This window comes from Polypterus senegalus, chromosome 12 (genome assembly GCF_016835505.1).
Source record: "Polypterus senegalus isolate Bchr_013 chromosome 12, ASM1683550v1, whole genome shotgun sequence".
NCBI lineage: Eukaryota > Metazoa > Chordata > Cladistia > Polypteriformes > Polypteridae > Polypterus > Polypterus senegalus.
The window spans coordinates 8,403,399-8,421,105 of NC_053165.1; the positions used below are offsets into that span (position 1 = coordinate 8,403,399).

A 17,707-nucleotide genomic window follows, 5' to 3' on the forward strand; every position below is an offset into this window, starting at 1 on the left:
TACCATCTAAAAATAAAAGAACCCGACCATGAGGATCGACATGTCAGCAAAATTCTATCATTTCCTGTAAGGAAGGCGACTCCCCCCCTGGAAATGAGCGGAAAAAAAAAATGGACGCAGTTGAAGAACTTGTCCACATTCTGTGCAGCCGACATCAAGGTTGGCTTAAAGTCTCAGGCTCTAATTGCTTCCTCCAGAGACCACGCCCACACCAGATCAGGAAACCAATCAGCTAAGCCCCCTAGGTGCATTGAGGTTAGACTCCCAGCAAGGGCAGCCACTATCCATCCAGGTTGTACTGATAGTATTTGATGCGCTCATTGTATTTTGCTGCTGTTGTAAGCACATTAGGACCCTTCAGTAGGAGAACGTTACTCTGTCATGCACGGATGATGAAAGGACCACCCATGGGTGCATCCGTGTATCTGTGTGTCAGTATGGATGCTGTATCTATGTCATAGTACATTTGGTATGGGATTCATAAAAGCATGCATATACTTTGTGATGCGCCACCTGTTGGAATGACAGATACCGTGCATTTGATTACTACACACATTACAGAACGCATTTCAATAGATGGTGCACCACAAACTTTAGCGCTGAAAAAGTCCAACAAAGTAATGGCCGGATGGACAGAAGTCAGCGAGAACAGCTGCTATCCATCCAGGTTGTATTGATAATATTTGATGCACTCATTGTACTTTGCTGCTGTTGTTGGCACATTAGGACCCTTCAGTAGGAGAACGTTACTCTGTCATGCATGGATGATGAAAGGACCGCCGATGGGTGCGTCACTGTATCTGTGTGTCAGTCTGGCTGCTGTGTCTCTGTCATAGGCCATTTGGTATGGGATTCATAAATACTTGGGATGGGATACTTTGTGATGCGTCACCTGTTGGAATGACAGTTGCAGTGCATTTGGTTACTACACACATTACAAAACACATTTCAATAGATGGTGCCCTGCAAACCTAAGGTCCGGACAGATAGAAGTTATCTTATTAGATTTCATAACTAGTGGAAGCCTTTTCTCTTGCTCATTTTGCTGCTCTGTCCTGTCACCTGGAATTATAGATACAACAGAAAAGGGGGGTCTACCATAAGTGACCATAAGTGGAGGTGACAGGTTGGTGAGTGTAAATATACTGGGGCTTCAATGGGCGTTTGGGACACTCTGTTCAGGTCTAAAAGTGAGAATAGGGTCACCCTGGGACCCCTCCATGACTGCTGGAGCTAAGCTTTCCCTGAACAAAATACAGCAGGTTATTATTCAGTTTTTAACCAGGCAGATGGTTCAAATATACTTAAAATCCTGTAATACATGCTGGTAACAGAACCATTACACTTCCCAAGCCGGCTGGACGGTGGCCACAAAAAGGCTGTACAAGCGGCAGGAGACCATCTGATAGGCACTCATTACAAAGTGTCCGCCTGAAAGAACAGAGAACAACCGGCAGCGAGGACCTCGTGTACCTGGGTACAAGCACACGACGTTCACTACAAGGAGCGCTTCATCTCTGTCAGCTCACACGGCTGAGCTGGCTGGACGTTAAAAAGACTCAATGCATTTATCAAGTCAACCCAAAAGCCTTTTAAAAGGGGAGAGCAAACAATGGGGCTAATAAAATAGCAATAATTACACAAGGCAGACGACGGCTAGACAGCCAAGTGCTCAGAAGTCCCGCTCAAGCACAGACTGCACCTGCCGCACAAGAAGAACGCGGCCATGACGACATTCTGTCCGTCCAACGAGACGCATCGGCAACAAGAAAACAGAGGGAAGTCACTACTGGGCAATGCCAGAGCGGTGGTGCGTTCTGAGGTTTTAGCCCATGCCCACCCCTCTAGTCCCCAGTGCTCAAGGGCCCAGCCCTTCCTCCTTCCATTTAGCCTTAAAATTTGTCGACAGTCTGATACTTGTCAATGGTGTGAAAACTCCACGGGGGGTACCACCAACCCCTACCCACCAATAGCGCAAAAACTCCATTGGGGGCACCCCCCGACCTCCAACTGACCCCTCTCCAGCTTCTGTGCCCATCTATTGTTATAAGGTAATGGCGTTGTGTGATCTCATTAAGACCCAAAGTAAGTGCTGAAGGTAGCGATGGCCCTGTGCCAAGGTCACCAAATTAAACTGCAACGGGGGAACCACCAACCCCTACCCACCAATAGCACAAAAACTCCAAAGGGGGCACCCCCTGACCCCCAACTGACCCCTCTCCAGCTTCTGTGTCCATCTATTATGATGAGGTAATGGCATTGTGTGTTATCTCGTTAAGACCCAAATATAAGTGTTGAAGGTAGCGCCGGCCCTGTGCCAGGGTCATCAAATTAAACCAATGGTGTGAAACAACATAGATTAGACAAGAATAACGAGCTGAGTCGGCGATTCTCCAAGGGGGAACGGGATTACTGCAAATGGTGATTCTTCATAAGGGGGGCAACACCAGAATAACAGTCGGTGACGATTCCGGGTCTTAAAGACACAAAAAAGGCAAAACTTGGGAATAAATTTAGGAACCATGGAAACAGAGTAACTTTAGACTTTGTTTTGCTGTATATATAAAAATTCTTAATTTTTATATCAAGAATTGTAAAGCCCACGCTTATCAGAGCCACTGGGACAGAGCGTTGCTACTGCCTAATGGGCTCATCGGCAGAATCCAATGCCAGCTAATAAAGTAAAAACGAGCAGACGATCCAGAACAGACGGGCTATACTGTAGGACGTGTTGATTTATGTTGTGAACGACGCACCTTCAGTGATGTAGTAATTCCAGGGTTATTATGTCAACCCTCTGTGATGACGCAGATTAATTCTGGTTTGGCAATTCAAGTCCAGGTTGTTGTGTGAATCTGACTTCCATACTTGTTAAGGTGTCACCTTGTTCAAGGACTCCAAGGAGTTAACAGGCTGAATGATTCATTGGAAGTGCCACACTGCTGTGCTCCTGAAACACCACTGAGGGAACCGCTCATCGCTCATGTGTCGGAGCTTTGTGATGCCTCAATGGGGGACCCTCCTGCTCGTCGTTCATGTGTTGGTGTTTTGTGGTGTTTGTTATATCACAGGGAAAACTTGCCATTCATTTATTGGTGCTTTGTGATGATCGCTCGATACTTCATGGGGGACCCTCACGCTCATGGTTCACATGTCGGTGCTTTACAGTGCTTGTTACATCACGGGGAAAACTCGCATTTCATTTATTGATTTTTGGTGGTGATCGCTATTCTTACTCGATATTTCATGGGGGACCCTCATGCCCGTAGTTTATTGGTGTTTCATGACGATCACTCGATACTTCATGGGGGTCCCTCCTTCTCATTGCTGGCATGTCGGTGCTTTGCGGTGTTCGTTACATCACATCGAAAACTCATTGTTCATTTATTGGTGCTTCGTGATAATCGCTCGATACTTCATGGGGGACCCTCACGCTCATCGTTCACATGTTGGTACTTTAGAGTGTTTGTTATGTCAAATCAAAAACTTGCCGTTCATTAATTGATGTTTCGTGACAATCGCTCGACACTTCATGGGGGACCTTCCCACTCGTCGTTCACATGTCGGTGCTTTGCGGTGTTTATTACATCACGGGGAAAACTCGCATTTCATTTATTGATTTTTGGTGGTGATCGCTATTCTTACTCGATATTTCATGGGGGACCCTCATCCCCGTAGTTCACATTTTGGTGCTTTAGAATGTTTTTTTTATGTTTTTTATGTCAAATCGAAACTTGCCGTTCATTTATTGGTGTTTCATGACGATCGCTCGATACTTCATGGGGGACCCTCCTTCTCATTGCTGGCATGTCGGTGCTTTGCGGTGTTCGTTACATCACAGGGGACACTAATCATTCACTTGTTGGTGTTTCGTGACAATCGCTCGACATTTCATGGGGGACCCACCCGCTCATCGTTCACATGTTGGTGCATTGCAGCGTTTGTTACATCAGTGGGGAAAACTCACATTTCATTTACTGGTTTTAGGTTTCGATCGCTTGATACTTCATGGGGGACCCTCCTTCTCATCGTTCACGTGTTGGTGCTTTGCGGTGTTTATTACATCACGGGGAAAACTCATCGTTCATTTATTGGTGCTTTGTGACGATCGCTTGATACTTCATGGGGGACCCTCCCGCTCATCGTTCACATGTTGGTGCTTTGCAGTGTTTGCTACTTCACAAGGAAAACTCGCCGTTCATTTGTTGGCTTGCTTTGCATTTTAATTTCTTTCTGTCGCTGGTTAAACTAAAACATCAAATTACAATAAAATTAACGATAAAAGAAGTCAACTTAGCTGCAGTAATTGGTCACCAATTAAGAAACCGGCTGAAACTGCGGCCCACCGGGATTTGCGTTTGACCCCGGTGCCCTCTGGTTTACCCCTCGCCCTTCTGGTTCTTAATGTGAGTTGAAAACACACAAAGGTGTCTTGGCCAGTTGGGGACAGGCTGTGTCAGCTGAGGTGCGACTCTGTGGTGATGTGTTCAATGGCGTTCAATGACGCTGTGTTAGATGTGCGCATTAGACATGATGATGGGCATATTGGCCAGCTTTTAATTGATTATAACTGTGGATGCTGCCTCCATAGTTCTTTTAGTTTGTGGGCCTCGTGAATCACCAAGCTGCTCTCACCCACCGACTTCCATCAAGAATGGTACACAGATGCCCGTCTGGACTGGAGTGAAAAAAGCTTAAGAGTTTATTCTAATTAGTTAATTATCTTTAGCACAAAGGATTCACGTAGTGGGCATGGCTATAATCGCCTTTTATCTGAACGGACCCCCAGACCCTCAGGGTAGCTGTTTCTTTTCATGCTATTAGAGTCGTTCTCAGGCGGCATTTGCATCGTCTTATAAAGTCGTCCTAAAGTGTTGTAAGGCCACAGCGTGTCAGAAGGATGCGAAAGTCCCAATTTATAAACCTTTAATGTTGTTGCAAAAGCAAATTAAATCTCCGACATGAACCATCCGTCAAAAAAGACCCCTAAATCCCCCTGATTGTGTAATTTGGGTAAACATTGGAAAAAACAAAACACAGATTTACATTGTCAATTTTTTTTTTTGCCCAAATATAAAAGATTATATTTTACTACATCTACTTGAATCAAGAAGTTATCAAAGCAGCAATAAGAACAAAACAGCTGCCCTCGAGACACTGGGGCACCAACACCGAAAATAGTTTAGTTTAGAGGCTGCAAAAGAACAAAAGGACAAAATTCACATTCCCAATCATTTTAATACAATATTAAATGCACTTAAAATATATGTAGAAGATTAAAAAAATGCTCTGGATACAATAAAACCACATGTATCAGCCTCCAAACTCAGAGATCATCTACTGTGCTCTTGATAAGGGCGCAGGGGGGGCTGCCTTTGGGCCCACCGCCCTACCCGCCACACAGCCAATGACAAATACAAATGAGCTGGCTGAACCAAAAGACTCCGCCCCCCAGTTGCCCTTTAATCAAATTAGGAGTCAGAATGGGGAAGGATGGGTCACACTGGTAAACTCGCCAGCGGCTTTCACGTTCCGCTTACCCCCAAAGCATCCATACGTTCAAACTGACAGATCCCCTGATCAGCTTTATAGCCCCTGATTTCAAAGATACCTGTAAAAATACACCATTAGGGAGAAAATAAAGTGACGGCAATTCAGATAAACACTAAAGAGAAACCTGTGTTTCCAAAAGAAAAGAAATAAGAATTAAAAAATTTAAAAAAAATAAAAAGTACAAACCCAAGGACCTCCCATCCACATCGTTTCTGCCACCAAAAAGCCTCCTTTTTCATTGATACGTTTAACATCAGCCCAATAACCCACCCCACCCCTTCCCTCCTGGAGGGTGCTGGTGCAACTCTGAATTTGTGGCCAGACTGGGATTCTGGGCTCCAGTGATAATGATTGTCAGAATAATAACTCTTCACTCAGACCCGGCTGGCATGATGGCAGCTGTAAGTGCAGTTGGGTAGCCCATCGAGGTCTGACGTCTTTGAACAGCTGCTGTCACAATGTGATCCTATGGAAGGACAAGAGCAAGAGGACATGGGGTTAGAAGAAGCTGAACTATACTGACATCCAGTGGTGGCTACTGGAATAACACATGGATTAGTACATTCTCCTCTTAGAAGAAAGGTGAAACAGTGACATCTAGTGTTGGATAATTCAACTACAAGTGGTTATTATGATGGTCTTGAAAAATTTAAAAAGGCTATTTGGATTAATAGGATAGACATGGTTTAGTATTTAACACATCACTATGCTAGGCCTTGAAACAGATACAAACAACAAGTAATAGCCCAAATCAGTGCTATCTAATTAAATATATATTATATATATACACACACACACATATATATGTATATATACATATATTTTTATATTTTTATATATATATATATATATATATATATATATACACACACACACTAGGGGTCTTACCCCCTTCTCGCTTCGTTCGCCAACCCCACTTTTCTGCCAGCCACTTTGCGTCTCTGCCGCTCATGTTTTGAAGAGGGGGCTGAACGCACCCTGTGTTGGGTCAACTCCTATATAGTGCCTTTGGCACTATATATATATATATATATATATATATATATATATATATATATATATATATACACATACACACATATTTCAGGGTGTGCATTTACATATACACTGTATGTGGAGAACGGGCATCCTGGCCAAGTCAGAGTACGTAACACGGACGGTGGGTCAAGAGGAACAAAGAACAGATTGGCCAGCAGGGCAGAAAGACAACTCTGTGCTCAGTCAGTATAAATGGACGGGTCAATGGAAGCTGGAACTCTGGAATGGTTTCATTCCCCATGTGCTAGGTGGCAGAGGCCCTTGTACAAGACCCCAGTCGGGACACCTGCAGGGATGCTAGAGAAATGGGAGTCCAAAAGTGTAGCCCTGTAGAGGGCGCTGTCCAGGGATGACTACCCTACTTCGTCTATGGCCCGGAAGTAGTTCCAAGAGGAGATGGAATGGCACTGGAAGCATTACATGGTCCAGCATAAAAGGAAGCCTGCGACCACACAAAGATGAGTCAGTGTCGGGAGGCAGTGGGCGAAACTCAACTGAGGTAGAGAAGGAGGAACAACTGCGGATTATTGAATACTAGCAAAATACCCAGCGGAGAAGTAGTGTGTTAAAGCAGTTATGAAAAAGAAAAGGAAACATTTTAAAAATAACGTAACATGATTGTCAATGTAATTGTTTTGTGACTGTTATGAGTGTTGCTGTCATCAAGGATTTGATTCTCATTATTTCTTTCAATCAGGTTCGTATTTGGAGGACGTGTTGTGTTCAAGTTACATTCCGTGTTTGTCAACCGTTGTAAAGATAACAGGTTTCATTCATCGAAGTGTTCACTATCCAAATTGGTACTCGTGAATCTAAGATGTTTAACAGGCATTCCTGGTATTAAGTTGTGGATTTTCCTGAAGATATTTAGCGGCAGCGTGTCTATGAACGTAATTTAACCTTTCCCAGTCCTGCAAAGTCAGTTCACGTGAGCCGCTCGGAGTACATGCATCGAAGTTTCTCAGCTGTGCTTGTGCTATCTTTACTTAATGTTAGCTCAGACCCGGCACTTAAAAGTTTCTGTCACACTTTTGCTGAGTTTGCACTAAACACTAGTCTGTCCCTGACCATCTCATCTTCGTTTGCATAAGCACAGTCCTTCACCAGCAATTTTAACTCTGCTACAAAGTGATCAAAAGTCTCGTTTAAACCGTGCATCTTCTCATTAAACTTGTATCTCGCAAATATCTTATTCGTCGTGGGCATGAGAAACGCCAGCGGCAGCGTGTCTATGAACTTAATTTAAACTTACGGTTTACACCGTGTGCTTTGTTTCCGCAGTAGCTGCACTTATGAATATGCTTGTATGCGTCACTCGCTTCATATTCTTTTGCTGCCTTCTCAATTGTGTAATGCGTTTTTTGAACAGGTTTCATTCATCGAAGTGTTCACTACCCAAATCGCTACTCGTGAATCTAAGATGTTCAACAGGCATTCCCGGTATTAAGTTGTGGATTTGCCTGCGAATATTTAGCGGCAGCGTGTCTATGAACGCAATTTACACTTAAGCTTTACACCTTGCTTTCCTATTGATATGTCTACAAAGGCTTGTTCAGCGTCAGAGGATTTCCACAGCAGCTGCACTTATGAATATGCTAAGCACAGTCCGTCACCCGCGAATATTTACCTTATATGGGCAGGCACTCAATTACGTGGTAGGCGTGACGATGAGGGACGCAACTCCGCCTCACGGCGGCGACGAGCTGCAGGCTATGGCCGTATATATGTACATAAGTAGGTTCCAGTTATGACCGTTACGTGTAGAATTTCGAAATGAAACCTGCCCAACTTTTGTAAGTACGCTGTAAGGAATGAGCCTGCCAAATTTCAGCCTTCTACCTACACGGGAAGTTGGAGAATTAGTGATGAGTCAGTGAGTGAGTCAGTGAGTGAGGGCTTTGCCTTTTATTAGTAAAGATTTATTGCATACTTGTGACTTGTTGTTGGGAGAGAACTGGGGGAGAAAGTGCCTGGAAGGAGAATAATCATCCATTATTTTATTCTGTTAATGTGGGCTGTATTACTGTTTCTGTGATTTAGGGCTATCTGGGGCCCTCGTGTGGTCACAACACATAGAGTATACTGTGTATATATATGTATATATACACACATACATATTCATAATAATAATTCTGTACATTTATATAGTGCTTTTCTCGCTACTCAGAGCTCTTTTCATATTGAGTGGGGGGGGGGCAACTTCTAACACCACTAATGTGCAGAACCCACCTGGATGATGCAAAGGCAGCCATTTTGCGCCAGGATGCTCGCCACACATTTGATACATTAGCTGTTATGTGTTGAAATGGAGAGAGACAGAGTTAACCAATTAGAAACAGGGGATGATTAGGGGGTCAGGATGACCAGACCATGGTGGGCAAATTTAGCCAGGACATCGGGATACCTCCTACTCTTTATGAAGGATGCCCAGGGACTTTTTTTATGACCACAGAGAGTCAGGACCTCGGTTTTACATCTCACACGATGGACGGTGCCATTTTAACAGCACAGTGTGTGTCCCTGTCACTGCACTGGGGCGTTGGGATCCACACAGAGGCGATAGGATAAGCGCCTCCTGCTGGCCTCACTCACACCTCCCCGGGCAACAACCCAAGCTTTTTCTAGCTGGTCAGGCCCGAACACACTTAGCCTCAGGTGGTGGACCTGTTTTGAATTGTAAGTTGTGTATTGTCATGCATGAGCATTAGAGGGTCATCCAAGGTAAGCAGTACCACCCTGGAACATGGGGTGTGTGGTCACTAATAGTATCATCTCTCGTTCTGGCCACATCTCTAAAAAAGACCCCCAATAAGGGGAACTGACTCTGCCCCTTACAGTCAGAGGACTCCCAGAAGGCGCCATCTCATCTCATTTAGACGTTGATCCATCTCAGGACGGAGCCCTACCCCTGACTGACCGTTCAGACGAGCAGCTACTGTTCTAGAAAAGACACGGCAGGTTTGGCCTTGTTTTGTTCAAATCCATTCCAATGAGTGTGGTTTTCGTTTGTTTGGAAGACCATTATTAAGGGGCGACCCAGTTGGCACCCCAACATTTACTCTTTGGAGTTGGAGTCATGTCGTATTTTGCTTGACCAGCCTAGCAGATGAGCTTCTGAGGGATGATGGTGTTGAAAGCTAAACTGAAGTCAATGGAAAGCATTCTAGCATACTGTAAGTGTCTCGTTTGTCCAGGGTAGATAATACAGTGGAACACTTCGGGTGACGGGCAAACTGGAGGGGGTCACACGATGTGGAAATTCCGGCTTTCAAGAGGCCCCTGACTAACCACTGGAAGCAGATCATGATGACAGGTGTGAGCGCCACAGGACAATAGTCACTGAGGCAAGAGACTGAGGACTTCTGTGGCACGGGTACGATGGTGGTGGTGGTGGTTTTGAAGCACTTGGGGATGACTGCCGACAACAGAGAAGCATTGAAGATGCTTGTAAAGACATCCGTCGGCTGCTTAATTTTCTCTACAGGGTTAAGCAGGCTGAGGGGTGAATGTCCCAATAGGGTGAACTTCATGGCGATTGGTTGGTATGTGGTTTTAAGTAAGTGTGTCTTAGGTTATTCTTAGGGACCAAGATGGCCTAAGGTCGAGGTTACATTCGGGGACACCCGTGTGTGTGTCATTCACGCTGAAGCTACTGAGACCCAAAGCGGAGTACCGAGGAGTGACAGGCTGTGCAGGCATCACTCATAATCAGTGCTTTGTGTGCAGAGAGCCTGCCTTTCAGTGAAGGAGTTGACCAATCCTCTCATGATAAACCCATTTAGACCACTTTATCAATATCTGTTTTCACGTTCACATTAAAGAATAATTTTCCTTTGCTCAGTAATCAAATTAGAGCAATCTGGACGAGAACAGGCCATTCAAAGCTCGGCAATCCTGTCCACTTCATTCTTCTAAAGTAACATCAAGTCGAGATTAGAAGGTCCCTAAAGTCTTACTGTCTACCACCCTACCTGGCCAACCATTCCAAGGATCTGTGGTTCTCTGTGTAATCCACTGGGATTGAGTGTTGCATATCAATAAAATCTGAAAACGTCCGAGGGGGGCCGTACACTTCCCCAGAATGCTTCCCGCATGGGCCCAATCAAATGGAAAATAAACCCAACTGTAAGAGCCATTTTCCTTGTTCTATAAGATTCATGAATATTTTACTAGATGACAATGCATAATCTATGGGGGGGGTTCCTATAACCCCCATAAGTAGAATTGTATTGGTATATTCTTGCCATTTCTAACATCCATCCATTATTCAACCCGCTATATCCTTACTACAGGGTCACGGGGGTCTGCTGGAGCCAATCCCAGCCAACACAGGGCGCAAGGCAGGAAACAAACTCCTGGCAGGGTGCCAGCCCAATACAGGGCACGCACACACACACAAACACCAAGCGCACACTAGGGACAATTTAGAATCGCCAATGCACCTGACCTGCATGTCTTTAGACTGTGGGAGGAAACCCACACAGACACGGGGAGAACATGCAAACTCCATGCAGGGAGGACCCAGAAAGTGAACCCAGGTCTTCTAACTGCGAGGCAGCAGCCGTTACCCACTGTGCCACCCCATTTCTAACAGCTTTGAGTAAATGATAGTCTTCAGATAGTGACAGCCTTGCCATGAGTAAGGTGTGGAAGGCATAAGGTTTTAAATTGTGCCAACCAGCCTACGGGCCTTTTGAGTGTGTGAAGTAAATACAGTGGTGTGAAAAACTATTTGCCCCCTTCCTGATTTCTTATTCTTTTGCATGTTTGTCACACAAAATGTTTCTGATCATCAAACACATTTAACCATTAGTCAAATATAACACAAGTAAACACAAAATGCAGTTTTTAAATGATGGTTTTTATTATTTAGGGAGAAAAAAAATCCAAACCTACATGGCCCTGTGTGAAAAAGTAATTGCCCCCTGAACCTAATAAATGGTTGGGCCACCCTTAGCAGCAATAACTGCAATCAAGCGTTTGCGATAACTTGCAATGAGTCTTTTACGGCGCTCTGGAGGAATTTTGGCCCACTCATCTTTGCAGAATTGTTGTAATTCAGCTTTATTTGAGGGTTTTCTAGCATGAACCGCCTTTTTAAGGTCATGCCATAGCATCTCAATTGGATTCAGGTCAGGACTTTGACTAGGCCACTCCAAAGTCTTCATTTTGTTTTTCTTCAGCCATTCAGAGGTGGATTTGCTGGTGTGTTTTGGGTCATTGTCCTGTTGCAGCACCAAGATGCTTCAGCTTGAGTTGACGAACAGATGGCGGACATTCTCCTTCAGGATTTTTTGGTAGACAGTAGAATTCATGGTTCCATCTATCACAGCAAGCCTTCCAGGTCCTGAAGCAGCAAAACAACCCCAGACCATCACACTACCACCACCATATTTTACTGTTGGTATGATGTTCTTTTTCTGAAATGCTGTGTTCCTTTTCGCCAGATGTAGCGGGACATTTGCCTTCCAAAAGTTCAACTTTTGTCTCATCAGTCCACAAGGTATTTTCCCAAAAGTCTTGGCAATCATTGAGATGTTTCTTAGCAAAATTGAGACGAGCCCTAATGTTCTTTTTGCTTAACAGTGGTTTGCGTCTTGGAAATCTGCCATGCAGGCCGTTTTTGCCCAGTCTCTTTCTTATGGTGGAGTCGTGAACACTGACCTTAATTGAGGCAAGTGAGGCCTGCAGTTCTTTAGACGTTGTCCTGGGGTCTTTTGTGACCTCTCGGATGAGTCGTCTCTGTGCTCTTGGGGTAATTTTGGTCAGCCGGCCACTCCTGGGAAGGTTCACCACTGTTCCATGTTTTTGCCATTTGTGGATAATGGCTCTCACTGTGGTTCACTGGAGTCCCAAAGCTTTAGAAATGGCTTTATAACCTTTACCAGACTGATAGATCTCAATTACTTCTGTTCTCATTTGTTCCTGAATTTCTTTGGATCTTGGCATGATGTCTAGCTTTTGAGGTGCTTTTGGTCTACTTCTCTGTGTCAGGCAGCTCCTATTGAAGTGATTTCTTGATTGAAACAGGTGTGGCAGTAATCAGGAAATTGAACTCAGGTGTGATACACCACAGTTAGGTGATTTTTGAACAAGGGGCAATTACTTTTTCACACAGGGCCATGTAGGTTTGGATTTTTTTCTCCTAAATAATAAAACCATCATTTAAAAACTGCATTTTGTGTTTACTTGTGTTATATTTGACTAATGGTTAAATGTGTTTGATGATCAGAAACATTTTGTGTGACAAACATGCAAAAGAATAAGAAATCAGGAAGGGGGCAAATAGTTTTTCACACCACTGTATGTAAGAAAACATCACTTAATTTATGGGCTGTTTAAAGCGTACAGAAGAAGAAGCTAAGAATTTTTAAATATATAAGAAATTAAGAACCTTTAAGTATAGGAAGAAGAAGTAAAGAACTTTTAAGTACAGAAATAATTAAAGTTTCTCAAGAGAAGCTAAGTTTAGAGAAGATACATTTTTGCCTTTTATTCTACGTGTGTAACTATTTTTTCTTTTATTCTTGTGTGGATTATCTGCTTTTAACTTTCACTAAATATTTTTAAAATGAACTTTTGGACTGTGAGATTTATCCGTGCTTGAGAACGCCTTACGCCACAGTGGCTACACCAACAGATAAAATCTGACATGAGCCCCCCGTTTGCTCCTGTGTAACCCTCTGTTAGACAATCCAAGTCTTACCTTTGAGACGGCTTTAGCTAAACTGCCCCTGTGTAAGATGCTCACCATTTTCTTCATCATCTTCTGGTACGAGCAGCTCACCGTGACAGGGGCTGGTCGGAGTGTTTTGGCTAGGACCCTCCTGGCTGGTCCCCAACTGCAACCTCCTCATGTGGCGAATGACAGCTGTGGCGTTAAATGCTTGCTGGAAAAGGAAACAAAAAGGGAAGGTGAAGAAGAGGGTAAGATCAAAGCTTCCGAGCACTCGTACGTCACTGTTCAAGGGTGTGATCCGTGGTTTTCGTTTTGCATGCTGTGAATCATGGGGGAGACGCCATCTCTACATGTCCTACACAGTGATAGGGAGGCTGCCCTGCTTGTCCATATGTTTTCACATCACGTCCGCTCTTCTGCCCCTCACTTGAACCTTTACTAATGTCACACTCCCCGAGTCTAAGCTCAGCTACTCTGCTGAGTTACCGCTAATGGAGGAGCTCTTATTTTAACTCTTTCAGGGAGGATGTCGACTTTTGTCGAAATTCAGGAGTAGTAGATGGTAATCAGCTGTAAACTGTGACAAAACTCGCCATTATGTTTTACTTCCACTCTCTTTAAATTTATCTTCGTTGATTTGCGTGTGCATGAGTAGCGAAGAGCAAACAAACACCTCAAATGGCATCGAACATCAGGCAAAAGACCAAAGCGAATGCACAAAGCAAAATACTCTGTGGACAACGTTTTGCATATCATATCGCCGAGTCAGACTCTGAGTTCTCGGATTTTGATGTAAGTGATCTGGAGATCGAAAACGAAAGTGAGGGGCCAGCATCAGCTGATCGTGGTGGTGAACATGTCCGTGTAGCTAATGCACCTACGTACCTTACCTGGGACGACTGATGACAAGAGGCACAAACCAGATTGTGTCACACTGCGACTGCTGTGTGAAGACAGCCAGGCGGCTGGCCCATCGCGTATTCCTTCTGATCATTGAGCTGGCCCCGCTGCTGACATGCAGCAAAGAACGTTTCATATTGATTTTTGCGTGAAACCATTGCTTTGTGTGCTTTTTTAGAAAACTGGAAAAAATATTCAGCCCTCAAAGAGTTAAATCCCATCAAGCTTTGCTCAACTTTATTTTCTTCAACAGTTGCTAACAAGTCAACCGCGGCCATTTAGCCTTACTTTATAACAATAATCTGCAGCTATTAAGATTTAGTCAGTTCACTTTTACGTGTACTTACGTAATTGCATTCGTTCGCCTTCCATTTATTTCCTAGAATAGTGACTTCTTTTGCCCTCCATTAGTTTACTTCCCTAAAGCGACAGGAGAGGGCGCTGCCATGTGAGGGATTCTGGTGCTCAGTCTTACACTGGACAGACGAGTAAAAAGAGGAAAAATACGCAAAATATACAAATTCAACCAACCACTCTCAAGGTAAACCTGACACAGTAAACCCGCTCTTAGTTGAAGTCGTACCGAACGTCTCCCTGTTTTAAGACGGACGAGTCTGCAGTTTCACCAATTGCCTTTCGTTGGGAAATTTTGAAATTTTATACATTTGTGAAGCTCGATCAGTTTGTGATATTGACAAATGACTAATTTGAACTGTCTCGACAAATATCTTTAAGGAATAAGGTAGGCCACATCCGAGCAACACTGGTCCATGGTGGGAGGGGCGAGTCGTTTTATGCGGATGAACAAACAGACAGACAGATAGGCAGACATAGACATTCGCAATCGACAAACTCACCTTCCATTTGCTTTTGGCAAAGTTCTTTTTGATCTGAGCGCTGACAGACTCATGGATGTTCTTATCCAGAGCAGTGTCTCCTGCAATCCTGTAAAACACAAAAGAAAATCAATACTCTGGCTGTCGAGTGTCGAAAGCACAGGAAACAGCAAAATCTTTAGGATAAAATTCACCTGAAGTTCTGATTTGGTAGCCGCATAAAAGTCAGCTCAGATCAGTCTAACCTTAACCCAGACCTCTGTGACCATGAAGTGCACACGCCTACGTGTACGGCCATAGCAGATGGCTGGCCTGTCACAGTACGTTTTTGAGTCTGTGGTTGACGTACAGTTTGCACATTCACATTTCCTTGTGAGGCTGTAGGGACCCATAAAGCTCAACCAATATTAAATGCGTCACTGTTATTATTTAGCCAGGGTTCCTTCCCTGGCTTTGATGTAATGAATTTTTTTTTGTTCATTGATTTCAATTGTTTCTCTTAATATCGTTCTATCCACTTCTTATTTGTGTAATTATGCATTTTCTATTCATTCATATATTCATTTCTACTTATTTATTTATTTAGTTGCTATGGGTGGAGTGGTGGCTCTGAGGCTAGGGATCTGCACTGGCAATCGGAAGGTTGCCATTTCGAATCCCGTAAAATGCTCTGTTGGGCCCTTAACCTGCAATTACTCCATCCTGAGTATGATGTCAATCTGCACCCATCCAACCTGCAGGGAAAAACTTGGGGGTTGGTGGCAGAATTGGCACCCCAGCCACCATAAAAAAAACCTCACCCTGTTCCACTCCACTCTTGTGTGGTGCTGAGGTGTCACCCGTTGCATGGGTGCACTCGGGTCCTAATCTGGGATCCCGAGTTGGTTTGTCGTGTGGTGGGTGCGGCAATGCGCTGTATCAGTGCCTGCTCCTAACCTCCCTTAGTTTCTATGACTGCAATCGTGTTCTACTATGGATCCCATAAGAGTCTACAAACCACATTACATATGTAACGTATTAAAAAATATCATTTTTGAATGAAGCATTCCTTTAATAAAACTGAATCTGAACATCTAATAGAAGTCATGTAGAAGTATGGGGAAGTCGGGAGTGGCAGAGAAGTACGTAAGAGTGGTACAGGATATGTACGAGGAAAGTGTGACTGTGGTGAGGTCTGCTGTAGGAGTGACGGAGGTGGGTTTACATCAGGGATCGGCTCTGAGCCCTTTCTTATTTGCAATGGTGATGGACAGGTTGACAGACGAGATTAGACAGAAGTCCCTGTGGACTGTGATGTTTGCTGATGACATTGTGATCTGTAGCGATAGTAGGGAGCAGGTTGAGGAGACCCTGGACAGGTGGAGATATGAGAGGAGAGGAATGAAGGTCAGTAGGACTACCAACACAGAATACATGTGTGTGAATGAGAGGGAGGTCAGTGGAGTGGTGAGGATGAGGGAGTAGAGTTGGCGAAGGTGGAGGAGTTTAAATACTTGGGATCGACAGTACAGAGTAATGGGGAGTGTGGAAGAGAAGTGAAGAAGAGAGTGCAGGCAGGGTGGAATGGGTGGCGAATTTGTAACAGACGGGTATCAGCAAGAGTGAAAGGGAAGGTCTACAGGACGGCAGTGAGACCAGCTATGTTATATGGGTTGGTGATGGTGGCACAGGAGACAGAGTTAAAGATGTTAAGATTTGCATTGGGTGTGACGAAGATGGACAGGATTAGAAATGAGGACATTAGAGGGTCAGCTCAGGTTGGGAGACAAAGTCAGAGAGGCGAGATGGTGTTGGTCTGGACATGTGCAGAGGAGAGATGAGGGGTATACTGAGAGAAGGGTGCTAAGGATAGAGCTGCCAGGCTAGAGGAGAAGAGGAAGGGCCTAAGAGAAGGTGGTGAGAAAGGACATGCAGGTGATGAGTATAACAGAACAAGGTGACAAGGACAGAAAGATATGAAAGAAGGTGATCTGCTGTGGCGACCCCTAATGGGAGCAGCCGAAAGAAGTAGAAGTTAGAAGTCATGCTGGGTGTGTGTTAGCTGTGTGCTCAACTTCATCCCGATAAAACAGAAATGGCCGTACCAGGGGTGCTGCAGCGCCTGCTCACACGTGTACCTCTTTCTTGGATCTTTTTCCATCAAGTGAATGATGAAGTCTTTGGCTGCAGGGTAGCAAACAAAAAAAAAAAAAAAAGAAGCAGGAAAAAAATCTCACAAACTGAAGAGAGACTTTCGAGTAATAACACAATGTTTCTAAATCACTGAAACCCAATTCAGGGTCCAAGGGGTGGTGGCTGTCAGATACACAGGCATGGGGAGCCCTTTACAGGATTTGGTTGGAAAGACCAAAACGGGGAAGGATGAGAGTGCAATGCCCTCACTAACCAGAGTACCCATTGATCCCTTGAGAATGGAGGACCACTGATGTCACTTCCCTCACGTCACAAGCCCCGCCCCACCCATTCCCTGCACTATATACGCAGGTCCACCACCACCAGACGTTGGCATTCATTCATGCAGCAGTTTCACAGAAGAACGGAGCTCTGGGTCTCTGAAGCCCTTTTTGTGTTCTTCGGATAATCGCTGTTACGGAGTTCTGCACAACGGTGCTACCTTTTTTTGTCTTCCAGAGATTTTCATGAAAAGGGGCTTCTGCTGGGACACCGACCCTCACGTTGTCTTTTCTTTTATCATTTCATA

General features: G+C 44.4%; 1 protein-coding gene across 2 annotated transcripts in view; it reads right to left on the bottom strand.

Annotated features, from left to right (window-relative positions):
- Nucleotides 1-5,484: 5,484 nt before the first annotated feature.
- Nucleotides 5,485-17,707, bottom strand: part of camk1b (calcium/calmodulin-dependent protein kinase Ib) — a 176,877-nt gene continuing 164,654 nt past the window's right edge. Inside the window, exons 9-12 of one of the 2 annotated variants that reach the window (XM_039771995.1) lie at nt 17,091-17,169; nt 15,028-15,115; nt 13,343-13,481; nt 5,485-6,019 (exon numbers count right to left, since the gene is read on the bottom strand). In XM_039771995.1, the coding sequence (XP_039627929.1) occupies nt 5,928-6,019; nt 13,343-13,481; nt 15,028-15,115; nt 17,091-17,169 (398 nt within the window). In that variant the 3' untranslated portion in view covers nt 5,485-5,927. Of the gene's footprint in view, nt 6,020-13,297; nt 13,482-15,027; nt 15,116-17,090; nt 17,170-17,707 lie in introns of both variants that reach the window. The other variant, XM_039771996.1, reaches the window with a different exon arrangement.